Below are 19435 nucleotides of genomic sequence, written 5' to 3' on the forward strand. Positions count from 1 at the left end.
TTTGTTGTAAAGAAAGCTTCAAAATAATAAATAATGCATACACCCTTTCCTGTACTCTTCTTCACACACTGTTTGCTCCAAGGCCCAATTAAATGAAGGAAGATATTGGAATAATTTCATGGACAGTGAATGACAACCACAGCTGTTGTAGGAATTTAACTTCTTTGAAACATGTGTGCAGGGAAAAATCAATAATGAGATCAAGCACTAGTGCTTTTTGTCCCGTATTTTCTTAGTATTAAAGCCACAACTACAACGTATAGTTTCAGAAATATGGTAGTAACTTATTGCACATGTCCATTATAAACTAAGTGTGCTAACAGTCCTTTTTGAAACATTATCTATTTTATATAGTCCAAAAATATCTATCAAATATCAGTTGTTTACTTCATCAGCATTGCTACAAATGGAAGGGAATAACTACTTTTGATCACCAAGGAAATAGTAATACCTTCCCTCCTAACATAAAGCATTTCAATACAAGTAGTGTTAGAGTGCCATCTACTGTGAAATAGAAGTCTGGATTTTCAGTGTTTTTGAAAAAGCAGAAATGTAAAACAAAATTATGTCAGAGTAACAGTTTGCAAGAACCTCACACACACACACACACACACACACACACACAAAGGTCAGAAAACATTCATCCAGCACTGTCAGCAGGTTTTTATTGTTTGTAAGATTTTAATTTGAGGGGAACCCCATTAATGCTATAATACTTCAAATAATTTCGGAAATGCAATAAAATTACAATCACATTAACATCATATTACCTACACCTTCAAACAAATAGGTCCAGTACTAGTAATAAACACAAAGCTGGATTCACATGTTAAAAGAATGTGGGATGATTTGGACGTTACAATGAGAGCAGCAGTTCTGTCTTTGTCTTAAAACATCACAGAACTGTTGACGCCTATAGCAATAAAGTGACATATAATTCCAGTAATATCAAGTAACATTTTCTGGGTTTTTTTCAAATCTATTCCAGCTACAAATCTATTCTAATCTACTTTTTTTTTTTTCTGAAATGACACCAGATAAATACTCAATTAAATGATAATATAATATTCTTAAGAAATTTTGTTAAAAACTTTCATATATTTTAACTACATCTTAGAAAAATGAATTTAAAGGGTCACTGATGTCCTTTCTGTGCTCCTGATTGGATTATGACTTTTACTGCAGTATTTAGATGTGCATACGTGTACAAGCATGCTGTCAGGAAGGTGTCAATCTACTGACAGCATCCTGTGTGCTGAATGTTAATACAGGCAGAAAACTCACAGGGGCAAGTGAAGCAAACATTTTATAACAGGAATTTTTAAAAATATAGTCCATAACCATGCTTCTGTAAAACTACTCTATACAAAGGGAAATGGCATGCTTGCTGTAGTCAAAAATCAGAGCAGGAAATTTCCATTCAGATACATGCTTTTTCTGGCTAATATACTTTAAAAAGCAGGGCCAGAGTCTGACTGCCTAGAGTGAATGAAGATTATTCTGCCCAAATCCCATTATTCATATTTAAAAAGATTATATGAAGGCACAATCAAACAATTTTCTGTAGGTACACTGTCATTCACACAAATTGGAATTAGTGTCTTGACATATGGTCATAATGACAGGGATGATGTAGTCATGTCCAATTTATCACTTCTAAGAGCATGCTGGTTTGTTTGCAGCAGACATATAAAGACAATTGGATAGTTCTTTCTCCTGGATAAAAATGCATTAAAAATATTCTAAGCTGACCAAGGAAATAATGATGTAACTTGCTAGTTATTGCTTTATTTGATTTAAAATAAATAAATAAATAAAAATATTAAGATCTCCATTTTATCTTTAAAGTAAGCATTCAGAAGAGAAGCTTTACATTCACATCAGACCGAACAAAAGACTCCACCCCACTTTTACACATTCATGATCAAAAAAACACCCAGGTGCAACAAAGTACTTCCTTACTTTGAGGTATCAACAGGTTGAGGATTAAAGTTCCCATCTGAATCCATTGAAGACTGTTTTTCCATCATATTGACATAATTTGATTCCATATAGTCTGGAGGTAAGGCCCCTGCAACTGCACTCAGACAAGGCAAAGCCAATTTGAAGAGCTCTTGTTCATACTTCTGCGGAACACACAGGGGACAGAAAGTGAGGAGTGAACGGGAACCCTCAACATCACCAGTGAAACTGATGCAGCTGTAGATGAAACCAAGCAGCCAGAGAATGGCTCTCTTACTCAGTGTGAAACTGAGTTTTTGTTCTGAAAATAAAGAGAACTGACTGTCCAAAGCAGAAAGCTAGATGCAAGTCTTAATCTTGCTCAAATAAATCGGAAAAGTGTTGACTTCACTGGTAGCAACACTAAAAAATTTTTCAGATGACAGGAAGACAGCAAAGCAGAGGAGTATGCACAGCACTCCTCAACATTTGGATTTGAAATTAAACTCATTAATTTTTAAGCAGGTTAGTCACAGAATGAACAATAAATACATACCAAGACATATTATTAAACTACTGTATAACACAGAATTTATTCAAGGGTGCTGAAAGTACAACAATTAAGCAGAAAATAGTACAGAACTGTACAGTTACATATAAAGATTATTGCTTTAGTGTTATAGTTCTTTTAATTAGGAGATAAAATTTTATACCTACATTAAATTAGAAGCCATAAGAGGAAGATTTAAATTTACTAAAGCCTGTATTTTTTTTGCTTCAAAGTGCATGATACAGTGTTGATATAAGCTGGGTAAAAACTACAGATTAAAGAAAAATTACTACACAGTATGGATTTTACAGTAATAGATACATACTAAAATTATTTACCTTTTGAGATAAAGCATCAAAAATACCCCAGAACAACTTTCTGGATAAATGAAGTTCTTCTTCTGAGGCAGCACCAAAGTTACCCCATCCACTTGGCAAACAATAATACTTCCAGCATCTTTCATAATGATTTGTCAGCAACTGAAACAGAACATATTTTGAAAGCAAATAGAAATATAACTGCTGAGGTTCTTCCATTCTGGCACTCAAACATTAGAGAGATGCTACCAGAAATATTTCTACTTTTATCAATAGCCATGTTGTCTATATATTTTTTTAATCACTGGCGCATATACACTCAGAATGAGCAGAGAATGAGAATGAGCAGATTTTTCATCTTTGTTTCAATACCATTTTGCAAAGCTTATTTTTCTTTGGAAAATATTGCAAGTTACAGTCAGTAGAGAGCTGACATGATTTCCTTTTTTTGAGTCTGAACAAACTTCAAGTTGGAAAAATGCAGACATTTATAACATAAATGTGTATATGTGCATAAATAAAGACAGGAATTAAAAAAAAACCAAAAAAACCCAAAAAACAAAAAACAACCCATGTCTGTAATGTAGAAGTGAAGATCTTGATACTGCACTGTTCTTTTACACTTTCAACAGATCAGGAAAAAATCCCAAAACAGTACCTGCAGTATATTTATATATCTTCATATTTACATTACATGTTAATAGTCATTTACTATTTAAATTGTTGGATGACTAAAGAAAAATTGCAGAGAAGAACTTAGATGCATATAACATGTAAATAGACCAAAGTTTTATCATTTATGTAGAATCACGGGAGAGTCAGAAATATGGACTCTAAGAGCTGAATGTATTTTAAAATATTTTTTTAAACTATATTCAATTATATAATGGCCAGACAAGTTTGTTTTTTGACTACATGTGTATAATAATATATATGAATATGTTTTTAAACCTAGTTAAGAGAGTAAGGTAGGTTTAGTCTTAGAGACATCCCTGAGGAAGCACTGAATATTCTTTAAGAGGAAATAAAAACAAGGCAGTCCTATTCCAAAATGTCTGAACTATATGGAACACAGGAACAGCATCACAGATTTGAATGTGCATGCTGCTTAAAACCTGAGGCAATTTTTAACTGCAGAAACCAGCAAATGTATTCACAATAGATAGCACTGTACTCTGATTTGCCTTCATAATTTTCTCCTCTCTTCCCATTCAAAATTACATTTTCAGATGTCTGATTAACTTACAGCTGCCTCCTTACATTACTATAACTGGCTTGCCAGCACAAGCCTGAAAGGAATGCACACTACAGTACTACCATACTTTCAAATCAGAAACACAGCAGAAATGGGTAGGAGTCCCTTGTTAAATCACTGGAAATCAGCTTACTGTCAGTGAAACCTTTTAAAAGTTATAGGTCTATCTTCAGATAAAGAGTGCAATTCTTCACAAGCATTAGCCTTTTAGGGGTCAGTGAACAAAATCCTTTGCCCATACTAACACCATGGTTCTCTTCACATCTGTATCTTGCAAAGCTTGACTAGCCAAAAGGATTCAGTCATTATTTCCTTACTGTTCAGTTCAGCAACAAGGGCAGCTCCCTGCAGGCATGACCTTTGGTATCATAAAATCTGTTCTCTTAGATGAACAGATATCAAGAAGCTGCTTTTTTTTTCTTCCCCCCTCAAAAAAAAAAAACAAACCCCAAAGCATTACAGCCACACAGGAAGTGCCAAGTTACTATTTGGTTTTAGCAACACATAAAATGCCATAATGCATCAGAAGTAACCCCCTGAGGGCAGTATACTGAATTAGCAACTCTTTTTTCTCGCAGACATGGAAGAATGGCTGCCCTAGAATTTTTAGTTTGATTGAGGGCTACTGGGGGGGCATAACCAAATTATGAAGTCCATGGCAGGACTTCAGCAGCAGGCCCTGGCTTTGAGCTTAATAATTCAAATTCCTCTGATGTGCTCTTAAATATATATGAAATTTATGTGCTCATAAATATACATGAAATAAGAAAATATTATTTATCCAATGCAAAATTGTGGTGGGAAAGCATTAAAAAGGACTGCTGAAAAACAGTAGGGAAGGTGTGGAAGCAAATGTTTATTAAAAAGGATGATGATATCAGGAATCCTTAAGGAATGTTTTAGCTCCGAAAGGAAAATACCCTCATTTTTCTTAAGCATTAGGAATCAGAATAAAAAGATACAGCTAAACTTTTGGGAGCTGAAAACAAAATGCAACATTACTACTAAACATTATTCCTTAACAGATTTCCAGGCACCACCAACAGAGAAAGAGTCCTTTTTCCAAAAGCAAGGAAAACCAGTGCAGAGAGGTGCAAGGCAAGGCACATACAAACTGTCAATTGTTATGTTTTGTGCACTGGATTCTGCACCCTGCCCCCAAGGATTTTTCTATTCTGTTTCCACATAGGCTAAAACAAACAGGAAATATTAAAGGAGAAGCAAACATTAGACCCAGACTTCATAATTCTGTATGGATGGATGCAAATCAGACTGAATTTCTCCCAAAACAACTATTTATCCTTAAAAACTATGGTCTTAGATTCCTGCAGAGTGGAAATAACATAACAAAGATTACAGAGCATCTTCTCCATGCTACTCTTTTCTGTTACATTCGGTTATAGAGAATGCTGTTGAATACTAATATTTACTTTTACCTTGAGAGGCATCTTTGCATGTTCATTTAACAGAGGTACATCAAACACTAATCTCCTCAGCAAATGCTGCATCATGGAAGGCCGCAACTGCCTAAAAGCAGACAAACCATTTACAAAGGGTGTTCCAGCACAGTTTCACGTAAATAATTGATAAAGACATTAAAACAACATATCAGCTCTGGGCTGTTAAAATTCTTCAAATGCATAAAATAATATTTTCCTTGTGGCACTAGGGGTCCAGAAGAAAGCAAACAAGTGTATATCAAAAAAAATATTCTGAACAAGCTGAAAATCAAATGCTTCAAAGAAGCCAAGAAAACATCTGATCTACAGACAGAGAAAACCAGGAAAAAAAAACTCTGAATTTTGATAATGTGTATTAGGATCCCTATGCTCATGCAAAAGGGGGTATATTGTTAATTTCTTGCAATATATCTCAATTACTCTTAAAATATCTTAGAAGCTAATGAAGACATAAGAGCACTATCTCTTTAGAAGTGCTAAACAAGACGCAGTGGGCACCAACTGGAAGGAGAGAAATTGTTATAATATGAATTTTAGAATGGCATAGAGATTAAAGCTTTCCAGATAAATAGCAAAATCTGGTCAATTTTATTGGTTCCTATCAATGCAATGTATATATTAAATGCTCATATCAAATACCATCTAATGTAATATATTTTTACCTTTTTTTTTTGTATTATAATATAAATGTTTGTCATTTCTGAGCACACATCCACACTATTAAAAAAAAAAGTCATGGTGAAATACTAAAAAATAAAACAAACCAAATCCTCTGGTGAACTGAAAGACAAAATGCTAACTGTAATTAGAAGCTGAATTCATATTTGCCTTGTCAGCTTTTCATAATTGAGCCTGTGGATTTATAAAAAATTTAATAAAAACCAACTGGTTTTGACCTGCAGACACACAAATAAAATCTGTCACAAAGCTGTTCAGTAGAGATAAAACAATACCAGTCAGTGATTAGGATTTCAAATGGAACACGCCATAAATAAACCTCTACACAGAATTAGATAAGCTACTGAATATAAACCAGAAATCTGCGCAGCTAAAAGTATTTAAATGGCAATTCAGTCTATGTATAACTCCACAATTCCAGAGCTTTTTCTTTTTGCATTCTCTTAGTTAATCAACAAGGTTTTAATATAAAAGATTTGGTGATGGCAGAATAACTGAGGACTGAATGAATGAGAACTGAGGAATGACTGGTAATTAATAAAACTGCAAATTGAGTACAGTATCTTAACAACCATCACAATCATCTTACGGGGGGGGGAGGAAATCTTAATTGTGTTACTGGTGGCATAGTTCTGCATTCCTGTATTATAAATATCACAGATTGCTTTATCACTTAGCATTCCTGTAGAGCCAGGAGTATTTTCTTACCCACAGATGGACAGCAAACACTCTTCAATAGAATCTCGCTGAGCTTTGGTAAGAGAGCATCCCTTTGAGAGTCTGTACACAGTGTGTAACAAGGAATCGATGAGGGAAGCATGGTGCTCCGTGCCAGCAAACAGGGGAGCACATCTGGTCAAGAGAGGCAAGACTGCTGTGCAAAGGTATCGATTCAGAGCCAAAGCCATATCTGTAGCACTCAAAGCAGCCTATAAATTAAACAGGACAGAAATTAGACTTGTCTCATCAGTGTGGTTACACATGAAAATAAATTGCTGTTTTTGTTCTGCAATTATAAAAGGGGAAATTTCCAAAACGCAGAAATGAGATATGATACCTACTGGAGCTAGATCCTACCTTCTTCTGCTGCTTTTAAAGTCTCACAGATAGCTTTTGTTTTGTTTTTAATGAACAAAAACAAAAACAATAAATGTGGCCATTCAAAAAATAATTTTCAAGATTATATGGAAGAATGTCATAGCTGCTAAACAGAACACTCCAAAATCAGGTAATACAAGTCAGTATCTTTTTGCTATGAACGAGGCCAAGTTACAAGTGAGTTAAAAATCCTCACCTGCTTTTTCTTAAATATCTGGTAGAAAAGGACCTGGGGGTATTGTTCGACAGCTAAACATGAACGTGTGCCCAGGGGGCCAAGAAGATTGCTGGCATCCTGGTTGGTATCAGCAATAGTGTGACCAGCAGCCAGTGATCACAGCCCTGTACTCAGCACCGGTGAGGATGCACCTACAGTCTCCAGTTTTGAGCCCCTCACTGCAAGAAGGACATCAAGGTGCTGGAGTGTGTCCAGAGAAGGACAGTGGGGCTGGTGAAGGGTCTGGAGCACAAGTCCTGTGAGGAGCAGCTGAGGGAGCTGGGGCTCATTAGCCTGGAGAAAAGGAGGCCCAGAGGAGACCTGCCTCAAAAGGAGTCTGTGGTGGTGATGTGTCAGTCTCTTCTCCCAAGTAATGAGACAGAAGAGAAGGAAATGGCCAGAAGCTGCACAAGGGGAGGTTTAGATGAGATATCAGGAAAAATTTCTTGACAGAAAGGGTTGTCAAGCATTGGAACAGGCTGCCTGGTAAGTGGTGGAGTCATAATTTTGGAAGTGTTCAGAAAAGCTATATATTCCAAAAAGTTGATATGGCACTTGAGGATATGGTTTAATGGTGAACACGATGGTGGTGCTAGGTTGACAGATGGACTTCATAATCTTAGAGGTCTTTTCTGACCTTAACCATTGTATGATTCTATGATCCTAAATAACAACATAATTATTTTCAGAAAACAATGTTGTCATTAAAGGACAAATAGGAAAACCAAATTTAATGTCTTAGCACTCATGACAGCTCTCTAAATCTGAGCTTTCTGGACCAAGACAGCTAAAAGAAATAAGATAGAAATAAGACTCACAGAGGAAAAAAAAAAAAGGCAGCAACAGTGAGGAGGAACTAAAATAGAAATGTGGTAATTTTCTAAATACCAGCGTAGGTGTCCCTAACAAATGCACAGACATGAACACTTTCTGTCTATCTCTGGAAAGAGGCTCCCAGTCACTTATTCCCTGCTGCTTCATTGGCAGCTCATCTGATCTGGATTCTGTAGCACAAGCTCAGAAAGTCTCCTGGAGAAAAGCATTGCATCTTTTGTAGATAAGGGTATCAGTGCAGATCTTAAAAAGTGAGCATTGCTCTGGAGGATGCATCTTGAAATATAATCAAAGCTCAGAAGCAACATGCAGTTCAGCCAGCATTTGAGAAACACAGAAGATGTGAAGACATCAAAAATGCTTTTCCAAGGGATGAAAAATGCTGTAGTATTCAACAAGGTAAGAGAAGCAACATAAAAACAAACTGAAACACTTACTGTATCTAATGAGGCAGCAGCTCGAAGGTCTGGCAGAAAGCCAACTTCAAGAAGGTGTAGAAGAAAATCCTGGTCCTCAATTCCATAGACCCTGTCAAGGAACAAAACCATGGCTGCCTTGTGATCTGGGCAAAACCCCGCAGACATGTCAGGTTCCACCACAGTACCATCTAAAAGGAAGAAATAAGACTTCAGTGACAAGGATTCTCCTTCATCAGCAGACTAGGCAGTCATGCTGCAACCTGACAGAGCCTTTGAATCTCTGTTAACACCTAGGCATCTTCCCCATATGTTTGTTACACAAAGAAAACATATTTGCAATTAAATCAAAGAGAATGCGTAAGACAAATTCTACCTAGAGACCTCAAAGGCCCTGCATGCTTTTCTGTTTATGCTTTGTATATTGAGATTCTTAACAGTTGATATTATAAATGCTAAGTACCTAAAACATAATAATTAACCCACATAACTGCCTAGTTCTCGACAGAAGCAGATGGAAAGTAAAAGTTACAAGAACATTGCATCAGAGATCCTGGAAATGCAGCATTTGTGAGCATAGCTCTAATGTCTGACAAAGAATTAAGAATGTGCTAACAAGTCCTATCTACCTTAAAACTTTCAAAACATCTGAAAGGAATTAATTGAAATATTTTAAAACTTTGTTACTTTTATTTTGGAAAGGAAACAAGCATTTCTGTATCTATGAGCTGCAGATTGCTGCTGAGATCTCACCTATAGGTCTATCCCTATTTGGAACATAAACAAGTAATAGTAAAACAAACTGATTGATCTTTTTATCTCTTCCCCTGTAACCTATTGGAAAATCTTGTGCTGTGAGTGTCTGAACCATCGGGGTTGCATATATAATGTTTTCTCTCCAGACTCACAAAAAAGCAGAGGTAATCCCTTTCCCTTTTATATAGGTGCTCACATAGCTCCCACTATGGCAATCAATTTTATACAGGCAGGAAAAACAAAGAAATGCATTGGCCTATGTATGTCACACCTATCTCTTCACCATAGTTGCTGGAGAACAACTCTGGTGTCTTAGTAAGATCTGCTAGAAGCAATTGATAGGGTTAGAACAGCAAGAGCTGAGGATTATGTTATTGAGAAATGAGACTGCAGTATTTTTAAATAGCTCTAAAATCAGAAAGCATGCATTTTAAAATTTCTTTTTAAAGTTGTAATAGATTTTCATAATTCATTTTAACAGGATTTATATCAGTGATTTAGGGGTACACAGAATTGTTGACTACAGCATGCAGAGAGATTTTTGAAACATGTATGAGATACACATGATCTGTCTTTTAATTTACATAATAAATAGTAGAATTTCTATATTTTTTTAAATGCTGAAAAAAGTATGACTGTCAATATGTCAGTAAATTACAAATCATAAGACTAGGAAGAAAGACTAGGAAGAAAAAGTGTAGAAAAATCTTACCTTTTGCTATGGTTGGCATGTGGAAAGCAATACTGATTACTCCCACTAAATCTTCAAGTGGAATCAAAGACCGTAGAATTGATCTGATTCTAATGGCTTCCCCTTTGCCAGCATGAATTAGCTAATAAAAAGACAAATAAAATTTAGAAAGATCTTCTATTTTATCTTATATACAAAAGAATAACTGCTCTCAAAATTGCATTATAATTAACAATGAAAATGTCACACAATCTGCATCAATTTGCTGTTGTTTGGATGAAAATGTTCAAAGTCTAAAATCTACGTTTGCTTGTTAAACAAAACTAAGTTCATTTTCAGAACAGAAATTAGGTAAAGCTGGTGAACAAAGCCTTAAAATGTAGCAACATATGGTGGGAGGGGTGGGGAGGAAAACAAAAGCAGATTTTCAGATGGAAAAAGTTAGGGGTTTTGTCCTGGTCAAATAAGGCACTTTCAAGTATCTCAGTTGTTTGTTTTGCTTTTTAAAAAAGGCAACAAGACAGGGAGAAAACAAGACAATTTTTTATTCAAATGAAACAGGTATTCATACACTGACCTTATTAACTGCATATATCTCTCCTCTCTCAAGTTATCAATCCCTGCACAAACCTGATACTGATCTATAATAATATATATTAATTAGGGCACATTCCAGAGTGAAATGAGAAACTATGTATAACTAAATTTCTGAAGAATAAGAGTGTATATTCAATCATAAACAACAAATATTTTCAAATAGTTTCCATCTCTAACACAAGAGAAGAAGTTTTTATATTGTTTCTAATTCTTTGTATCTAGTGCCTGAAATAGTGACATCTTTTCTTTGACAAGGTTTGTCTGTGTGAATAGATTTTGAGATATTGTTGTGTATGTCCAAGTATAATGATTATCCCTACATTTAAAAAAAATGACCAATAATATTTAAATTTGCATGCAACTTAAAAAGTCTGTTTAAAATAAGTATATGAAGACTAAAATTTAGTTTATAAAAAATACATCACTCTACACAATTCCAGCAAATAGAGACATGTTAGAGACATTTGAGGAATTTGTTTGTCACAATGGGCAGTCAAACAAAAAAAAAAAAAAACAAAAAAAAAAAAAAAAAAAGGCAAGGGAATAATTCCTTTAAAAAGAAGAGATTCTGAGGATCTCTTTCCTCTTGCCAGTGAATAGAACAGGACACTATGTCCACTAAGATACTATGTGGCCATACCACTGCTTTAATACCAGATAGCATGATACTAAGAAAAAAAAGAATGGCAAACCTGTAAAATAAGTATGCCTTTACCTTCCACTGTATGAAGAACATAAAACTTACATGCATTTCAGGGGCACAACGTCCTAAGAGATCAATCAAGGCAGCATAAAAGGTCATTATTGCATTTCCCATGTGAATAGTGTCATCTTCTTGTTCTTCTATTTCACTGTAATTAGTTAGATGTTACAACAAACAAAAGATAAAAAAAAAAACGTTTTTAACAGTAATAAATGAAGAAAATCTTCTCATAAGTGTAACAGCTTACAGACAGTGGCTTCTGCTAGCAAATGGACTTACAGCAGACTAAGACAAAACTTATTTTGTCCCTAAAAGATTGCAGCAACATCTCCATTGTAACCACTGGTACCATTTATCTGTCTCATTTTGCATCAGTGAACTGACTTTTAATGAAATGAAAAAGAAAAAACAGAATTCTAGAGATGTCTTAATACTTAGAGAGAGTTACTTAAATTGATAGTGCAGAGGAAGCACTGTTTAGCAAAAGATAAATCTCCCTCCAACACAGAATCCAAGGAAGAATGAACTGATAATTAATGTGTTAAAACAAAAAAGTAATTTCACACCTAAGATTACAAAACAAATAAACAAATATGATGGCAATGTAAGCAAATCTACTGCACCTACAGGGTTTTACTGGATCCATTACTTGGGGAAGGTCCATCTCTTGTTCGATCTTCTGATATTTGTATTGCCTCTTCCATGGCAGCAAGCAACCCATTGCCTCCTTCTCCTCTTAGAGCAGGACCAAAACACTCAGGTCGGCGAATCAGCAGTCTGACTACAACATTAGCATTCTCCTCCACACTCTCTCCTACCACACAGAACAAATATCAAGATACAAGATTGTATCAAAAAGAGTTCTGAAATATAATCAGAAAAAAAGGCACACAAAAGAACAGAACACATAGATACTTTTTACTACAAAATAGTTTAAATATCACAACAGAGTTACATAAACACACATACTCCTCTATTACTGCAACGAAACGAAAAAAAATAAAACATGTTTTTATTCAAAATGTATTAAAGCCAAGGAATTAACTATGTAGTAAAGGATGTTTAAAGCACCAGTGAAACTACTGAATTTTACTTTACTACTGAATAGTAAAGATTCAGTCAAGTGAATGAGGGTTAATGAGGGGACCAATATAATTGCTTGGACACTAAAACTGGACTATCTTAATCTTCATAAAAAGATAGGGCTTTGGCTCTGTATCTACCATGAATTTATCACAAAAGTATTTAGGAATCTGCTATACTTTCTACGTCCAAAGGAGACATGGGCATTTCAAAGAACAAAGGTGGATCCAAAAAATGGGGCACAAGTTCACAGGACCCCAGATTCCCATTTCATAAGTCATATAAGTTAATGTGTGTCTTGAAAAATTCTACTCTTTCTGCAGGTTCTTTTAATTCACATTAACTTACCAAGTTAGCTTGTCTTACTATTTAAAATTACAAATGTATTTGGATATTGGAGGAAGTTATAAAATGTTTGGGCTTCTACTCTACCATTGCAAAAAACAGCAAAACGAAGAAAATCCAAATATCGTTCTCCTTCAACTGGATTCCATCCAATGTCTGGGTAGCCTTTACAAATCAACAAAGGACAACTCTGCAGCCCACATCCAGCCAAGTAGCGAACCACCTAAAAGCAAAGTTGGATGGAAAAGATATTAAATGTGAAAAAGAAGAGAAGTGCAACTTCAAAGGGAAGCCTCCTCATACATTGCCGGGATATGGTATCCTCAATGTCTTATTCCGGACAAAACTGTATCATGCTTTGGGCAAATCTGAAGAGCATCCTCTTTCTTGGTTTACTTTTCCAGTCTTTTCCTACTCCTGCCATGAACTGCATGAACAACTTATGTCAATTTCATCATTTGTCTCGCTAGAATATGCTTCTCTACATGTTATCTCATTTCTCTTGCAACTCTGAGCATTACAAATTAGTCAGTTTTGCAATGTCCTCCAACCACACACCATCCATAATCAAAAACATATCTTTTCTTTCATAAAGAATAAAAGGTCCACTCTTTCATTTTGACCATTCATTTTCACTTGCCTTTTTTTTTTTCCTTTCTTTTTTAAATGCACAGCAGTAATTACAGCAGGAATTACACTCCTTGTAACTCAGGACTACAGGCTCAGTAGTAGTTTTCAGTTGGCCCTTTCCTTTCTGAATGGCAAGAATTGTAAGCACAGCCTTTAGCCAGTTTTGACACTTTCTTCTTGCTGAGCACTTATAAGAATGCTAAGACTGAAAATGTCCTTTCAAACACATATGGTCCATCTTCCTATTCCAAGAAAGGAATATCTGCACTTTTATTACTCCTGACAGATGTTTTCCTATGAAGATTATTTCATTTCCACAATTTGAGGTCTTCAAAAATAAATTGGATATTGCAATTCCTCTGTCTTTTCTTTAGAATGAGTTTTTAATGTCTACCTTGAATCTGTCTTTCCATTATTTAATCTGCTTTTTTATCCACTACTGACACAGTAACTGTTATTCTATTCCTGCTTGCAGCAGCAATTTAGACACGCTACACAATTGTCACAAATTCTCTTGAGTGTTTTATTCTTTAGTGTAATTAATCCAAATTTCTTAAACTTTTCTGAAAGAGGTTTAAATATTAGGGGAAAATACAACAGATTTAGACAGACATCTCGATGAAAATTTGTCATACATTGTAACAAGTTGTCACAAAGCTCCTAGTAACCCTTATTGCTGCCTCATGTCACCATTCAAAAGAACAGCAAAGAAAGATTTTAGCAACCAAGTTTTGTTAGATATGGACTCCACTACTGCAAAATTAAGAGATGCCCTCAAAGCAATTCCTTTTGGCTGCAACTGTGTGCATAATCATTGCAAACTCTGTTCAACTCTTCAGACCACCAGCAGAAAGAACAACCAATCAGGTTCTCAGTCTTCCCCTGAAAAGTACCAGAAACTCCCATACATCTTGGATTTTGCTCACTCCAAGAAATGGGTATTCTTCTCCTCACCACAGGGGAAAAAAATGGTTGATGAAGAAGCTACCAACCTTCTCCAGATCAGGCTCCCTCAAAGCCAGAGCAAGCTCATTGTTATCCATTACAGACGCTGCAGCAACATCTAAAGGAGTTGACCCTCGCATAGAAGGAGAGGCTGTTAAAATGACATTTAGTTTTAACACCAATTTAATAAACCCCAACAAATTCAAAGGAAATGCATGAACTTTTTTTAATAAGATGCAACATTTTGTCATTAGTTAGGACATGATTATAAATATATAATTTATAATCTCTCTTTATAATACATCATCACAAACTTGTATGAAATTTGACACTGATATTAAATGAAAATACAAAATGAATGTTCAAGCTAAAAACAGCTTGTCTTGCATATTCCTCTTCTCACCATATACTTTAAGATCTCATTCTCATTTTCCTAACTGACATAACTCTGTTTTGAGGAAAATGCAGTAATGATTGCATGTCTGATACATGGATATGTCACCAAATCCGTTGAATAGAAAATATCTTTACACTTTAAATAAAATATTATAAATTATGTATTTTTTAAAAATGGCAGTAAATATAGCATTAGAAAAATCTAAGGCTTTCAAAGGCATTTGATTTAGGCTCTTCCTCTTCAAAAAGATTTTGAGTTTAAACTTCTGTTCTGTGTCTTTACAGTAATACATTTGTGATAATTAAAAAAATTACCATGATGATTCCTAAATACATATATATTGTCAATTTCAATTGCAAAATTACATAAGGATAAATATATTTCCTCCACAACACTTCAGATGAGCAAAGGAAAGCAAACATGTTAAGAAAGTTTCAAGGTTATTTCTGAGCATCAAATCATGCATCTAATCAAGCAAATGAGCTCTGTTTTTCTCCCACTGCCACTCAGTATAGCTGTATACTGAGCAGTACACAGAAAAAAAGTGCAGGGGTGCAAGCTTGAGCAGTGAGAGGAAAGCCTTAAAGAAATTCTGCCCAAATTATTCTCTTTGTGAAAACAGGAATATATTCTGTTACTCAACATTAGCAACTAACCACTGAGTCTCTCTGAATGTTCAGGCATATACAACAAAGCGTACTAAATTAGCCCAACTTAATGCTACTGTCAGGGGAGTTGTCTAGAGTTAGCAAAACAGTTAGTGAGGATATTTTGCATCTGAAATAGGAGAAATTTCAATACATAGTGAGTAAATAGATGGATGAAGAAAGATACAGGTAGTTTTGTATATAAATCAGCAGGAAGTTTGAAATTTTATTTTAATACATACCAAGGCCAACACTGCTGTTTTCCAATAAATAGCTAAGATGGTCAAACATCGCTTTTTGATTCTGCCTGCTGATGCGGCAAAAATAACATAGAAAACGACAGCAGTTTGCCACCATCTTTGGGAAAGTGATTTCCTAAGAAGCAAATAAAAACAGACTGAAGTTCAAACTTTAATACAGACATACAACATGCAAAGGATCATTTTATATAAAGCCTTCTAACATACTAACATTTAGGTGGTGTACTCATTGCCCCTCAGGGAAATGAACTGCTTCAGTTTCTCACTGGAATCAACAGGACTTTCCCAGGGAGATTGCAACACCTTAAGCTTCAAAGATCAAGGTGGCTTTAAAAACTAAAGCTGGGATCACCCACAGAGTCTAGATTCAAACATGAAAGGAGGTGTATACTCAGTTTCATAGAGTAATACTGAGTTGTTTTTTTAATTAGTTGATCAAACATCTCCCCTTTAAAACATAATAAACATAGAAAGTGCTACAGTTTTTTCTTTAAAGCATCTAAAATTGCAGTGCTAATAATACCTTTCTCTGGAATGGAAGGACAGATTCTTCTAAAAAACTAAGTCAATTATAATGTTAATGGCATTTAGTAAGAGGTTATGATCCCAGTACCTCCAGTGACAGCTCAGTACCTTATAGGAAAAAGCTTTGAACAGCTCTATTGTAAACTCTCTGCCTTCTAACAGTGAAATGCTTTACCTTGGATTCTCCTCCACCAAGCACATTCACCATCACTTCCATTACAGTTTCATGCATGCCTAAAGCTCTCATGAGATTTGGATGTTGGTAAAATACTTTATTATTCATGATGTCTCTACAGGAAAACAAAATTTAAAAATGTTATGGACAAGTAGTTTACCTATTATGTTATTTGCAAAGCTGATTTACTGTGCGATTCTTCACCACCTCCTGAAGTAAAAAATTACCTCAGGAACTTTTCCCATTGAGTTTCAATCTCTCCTCTCTATTTTTCTATGCACATTGTGGAAGAATGTGACCTTTATTTTCCCATATTATAGTTAGTGCACTAATTACCCCTTGATTGCACTGGAGTAGAAGAGTATTCTACTCTCATTAGAAATTCTGCTCAGATCTAAAACTACGTTCTGACAAGAGCAGCATCAAAACTGCTATATTATTTTATATTTTAAATTCAATCATGCAATATTTTTTGACACAAAATGCCTTTTTGATTAATAAAACTTGGAGACATTTTCTATCTGCCATCAAAAGCAATAAAAAAATCCTAGGGGAAAGAGGTATCCAGCCATCTTCTAAGTGTCAAAACCAGAAGCTGCACAAATAATATTCATGGTTTACTGTTCAGCAGAACTCTTCTACACACTGCATCAGAACAAATTTTCATATTTAAAATCAGACTTTAAGATCATAATGTCGTATTTTATTTGACATGGTATATCCAATAAAAATGTCTAGTTTAATGAGTAATTAAATTTCTAAAAAATATAATTAGTCTTGAAATCAAATAAAACCCATAAATAACTGTGAAAGCAATTAGGCCATGGGAGAAAAGGATTAGCAGGTCACCAGAGAAAATACTGTTGGCAACTGTTCAAATTTCGCTGTACATTTTAAACAGTTTTGGTTTTTTTTCCTTCCTGACCTAAAACTCCTTCTCTCAGGCAGGGAAAATTCAGCCTTCTAAAAGATGAGATGTGAAGAAGACTATTTGACACTGAGTTTTTTGACTCCTAGTAATTTTTTCCTTAAAACCTAAAACTGAATTTCATATCAGTAATGATGCCTTCAAAAGCTGTCTCATCTCCTTTCTGCACTAATGCTTCAGGCTTGAAAAGAGATCTCAATGGTATCAATCTTCCAAGATATTCGAATCTCCTGGTTATCTGCAGCAGCTTTCTTTTACAGAAAGCAATACAGAAAGTCAAAATGTCACCTCAAGGGCTGGCCAGCAACATTGCCCTGCTTTGCAAATTACATCCACTTTCAGTGTTCTGTTTAACTGTGAACTGCATAATAAAATGTCATGCTTAGGGAAAAAAAATCTTAACAGCATTTCTGAGGAAACTGAGTTTGAAAGCAGCAGCAAGTAACACTCCCTTTTCTCAGCTGAAAGGAATACTACTCACAGCAAAAAAACAAAAAAGAAGGCATTTCTTAAAAGGTGTTGGAGCTCAGTTTAGCCTATAAAAGGTAACCTATAAAAGGTAACTGCTGGTAACCTGACAAGTAGGCATTGTTTATAATGATAATACAAAATTACGTATAGACATTTTTTGGATATTTGAGGTTTCGGTAAGCTAAAAAACAAACAGAAAAAAAGTATTTTGCACAACAAAAGCTTTGCTTCTGGTTGCATTCCTGACATTCTTTATATAATGCTTTTTTTATATAATGTTTTTTGTTCTCATTGCTCTTGCTGACTGGTGATTTTCAATAGATCATAGCTGATGCTTCAAATCAAAAGATATCTCTTTGAAAAACATGAGAGAAAAAAAACAACTAACCTATTTCATGCTAGAGACTATCATGTTTGCTTTACTGTTTCATCCAATTGACCTCTTTATTAGCCTATACTTCACTATTATTAATCATATAATTAGGAAGAATAACTGTGTGTGAACTACTTCCCAGCTCAAACGCACTAGTGTGTTTGAGTGCAATAAAAGGATGGCATATGTACAGACATGGGTAGGCACAACTCCATTAACTGACTGCTGTGGGAAATCCCATGTGTCAAGAGCCAATAGTAGGGGCATGCATAGAGAATGGGTAGCATTATTGACAGGATTCTTCACAGTCATACTATTTAAAATGCAATAATAAGATAGGTTCTGATACCATAAAATATTACATGCATCTTTTCAACTTTTTTCAGAAGTCTTACAGATGTCAACTGCTTCTCCCCCCATATAATATCTATAATGCTGCAAAGGCTTTATCTTACTACTCAGGATACTGCATAACTGAGAGCAGCGCCTGCATTTACACCCATATTCAGATTCAAACTTCAGGTGCGACCTTGGCCATAACCATACAGCAAATAACAAAATCTGTAAATAAAGAGAAGTTACACTCCAGTTATTTACCCTAATCCACGAATCATAAGCTTCTCCTCCTCCTTCCCCATTCTGACACTAAGCAAAGAACGGATTTGGCCAAGGGATGCCAGAAGATTGATGGTGTCCTCCACAGACACGCTATTTATGGTGTAGGTCTTTGGTAGGGCTCGAACCAGACCACCAATACCATCATACTGGCGATGCAGCAGCACAAACATGGCCCTCACTAACTCGGGGTCTTCTATCACTGACTCCTGGGCCCAACGCACCATCGTGTCTGAAATCAGCTGCTGGAGAGTAGCTGTGAAGAAAATAAATAAATCACAGAATCACCATTAATTGCTCATCTCCCTGGTGCTAGTCCCTCAGAACCCACTATGCAACATGAACTGGAATTAATTTAATTCATAAGAAGCATCTTTTTCTTAGTATTTCTTCAGCAGTCAAACAAATAAAAATAAAACCACATGAGAGAAACAGAAATATCTCAAAACCAAAAGCCTATATTAAAAATTAAAATGAAACACAAAAATTTATGAAGACATACAGGATGCTCACGAAGCCACCAGATTT

At 35.2% G+C, this 19435-nt stretch overlaps 1 protein-coding gene across 6 annotated transcripts in view; it reads right to left on the reverse strand.

The window, feature by feature from the left end:
* The window catches only part of RYR2 (ryanodine receptor 2), a 377699-nt gene that overhangs the window by 100713 nt on the left and 257551 nt on the right, over window positions 1–19435 (reverse strand). For all 6 annotated transcript variants that reach the window (XM_084203478.1, XM_084203479.1, XM_084203477.1 and 3 more), the window contains 13 exons: window positions 18890–19163; window positions 16521–16635; window positions 15803–15935; window positions 14564–14667; window positions 13029–13164; window positions 12141–12327; window positions 11556–11661; window positions 10235–10355; window positions 8788–8957; window positions 6910–7130; window positions 5500–5590; window positions 2830–2970; window positions 1963–2126 (listed from right to left, as the gene is read on the reverse strand). In XM_084203478.1, the coding sequence (XP_084059604.1) occupies window positions 1963–2126; window positions 2830–2970; window positions 5500–5590; window positions 6910–7130; window positions 8788–8957; window positions 10235–10355; window positions 11556–11661; window positions 12141–12327; window positions 13029–13164; window positions 14564–14667; window positions 15803–15935; window positions 16521–16635; window positions 18890–19163 (1963 nt within the window). The remainder of the gene's footprint in view (window positions 1–1962; window positions 2127–2829; window positions 2971–5499; window positions 5591–6909; window positions 7131–8787; window positions 8958–10234; window positions 10356–11555; window positions 11662–12140; window positions 12328–13028; window positions 13165–14563; window positions 14668–15802; window positions 15936–16520; window positions 16636–18889; window positions 19164–19435) is intronic.

Source organism: Fringilla coelebs (assembly GCF_963513975.1).
Source record: "Fringilla coelebs genome assembly, chromosome: 3".
NCBI lineage: Eukaryota > Metazoa > Chordata > Aves > Passeriformes > Fringillidae > Fringilla > Fringilla coelebs.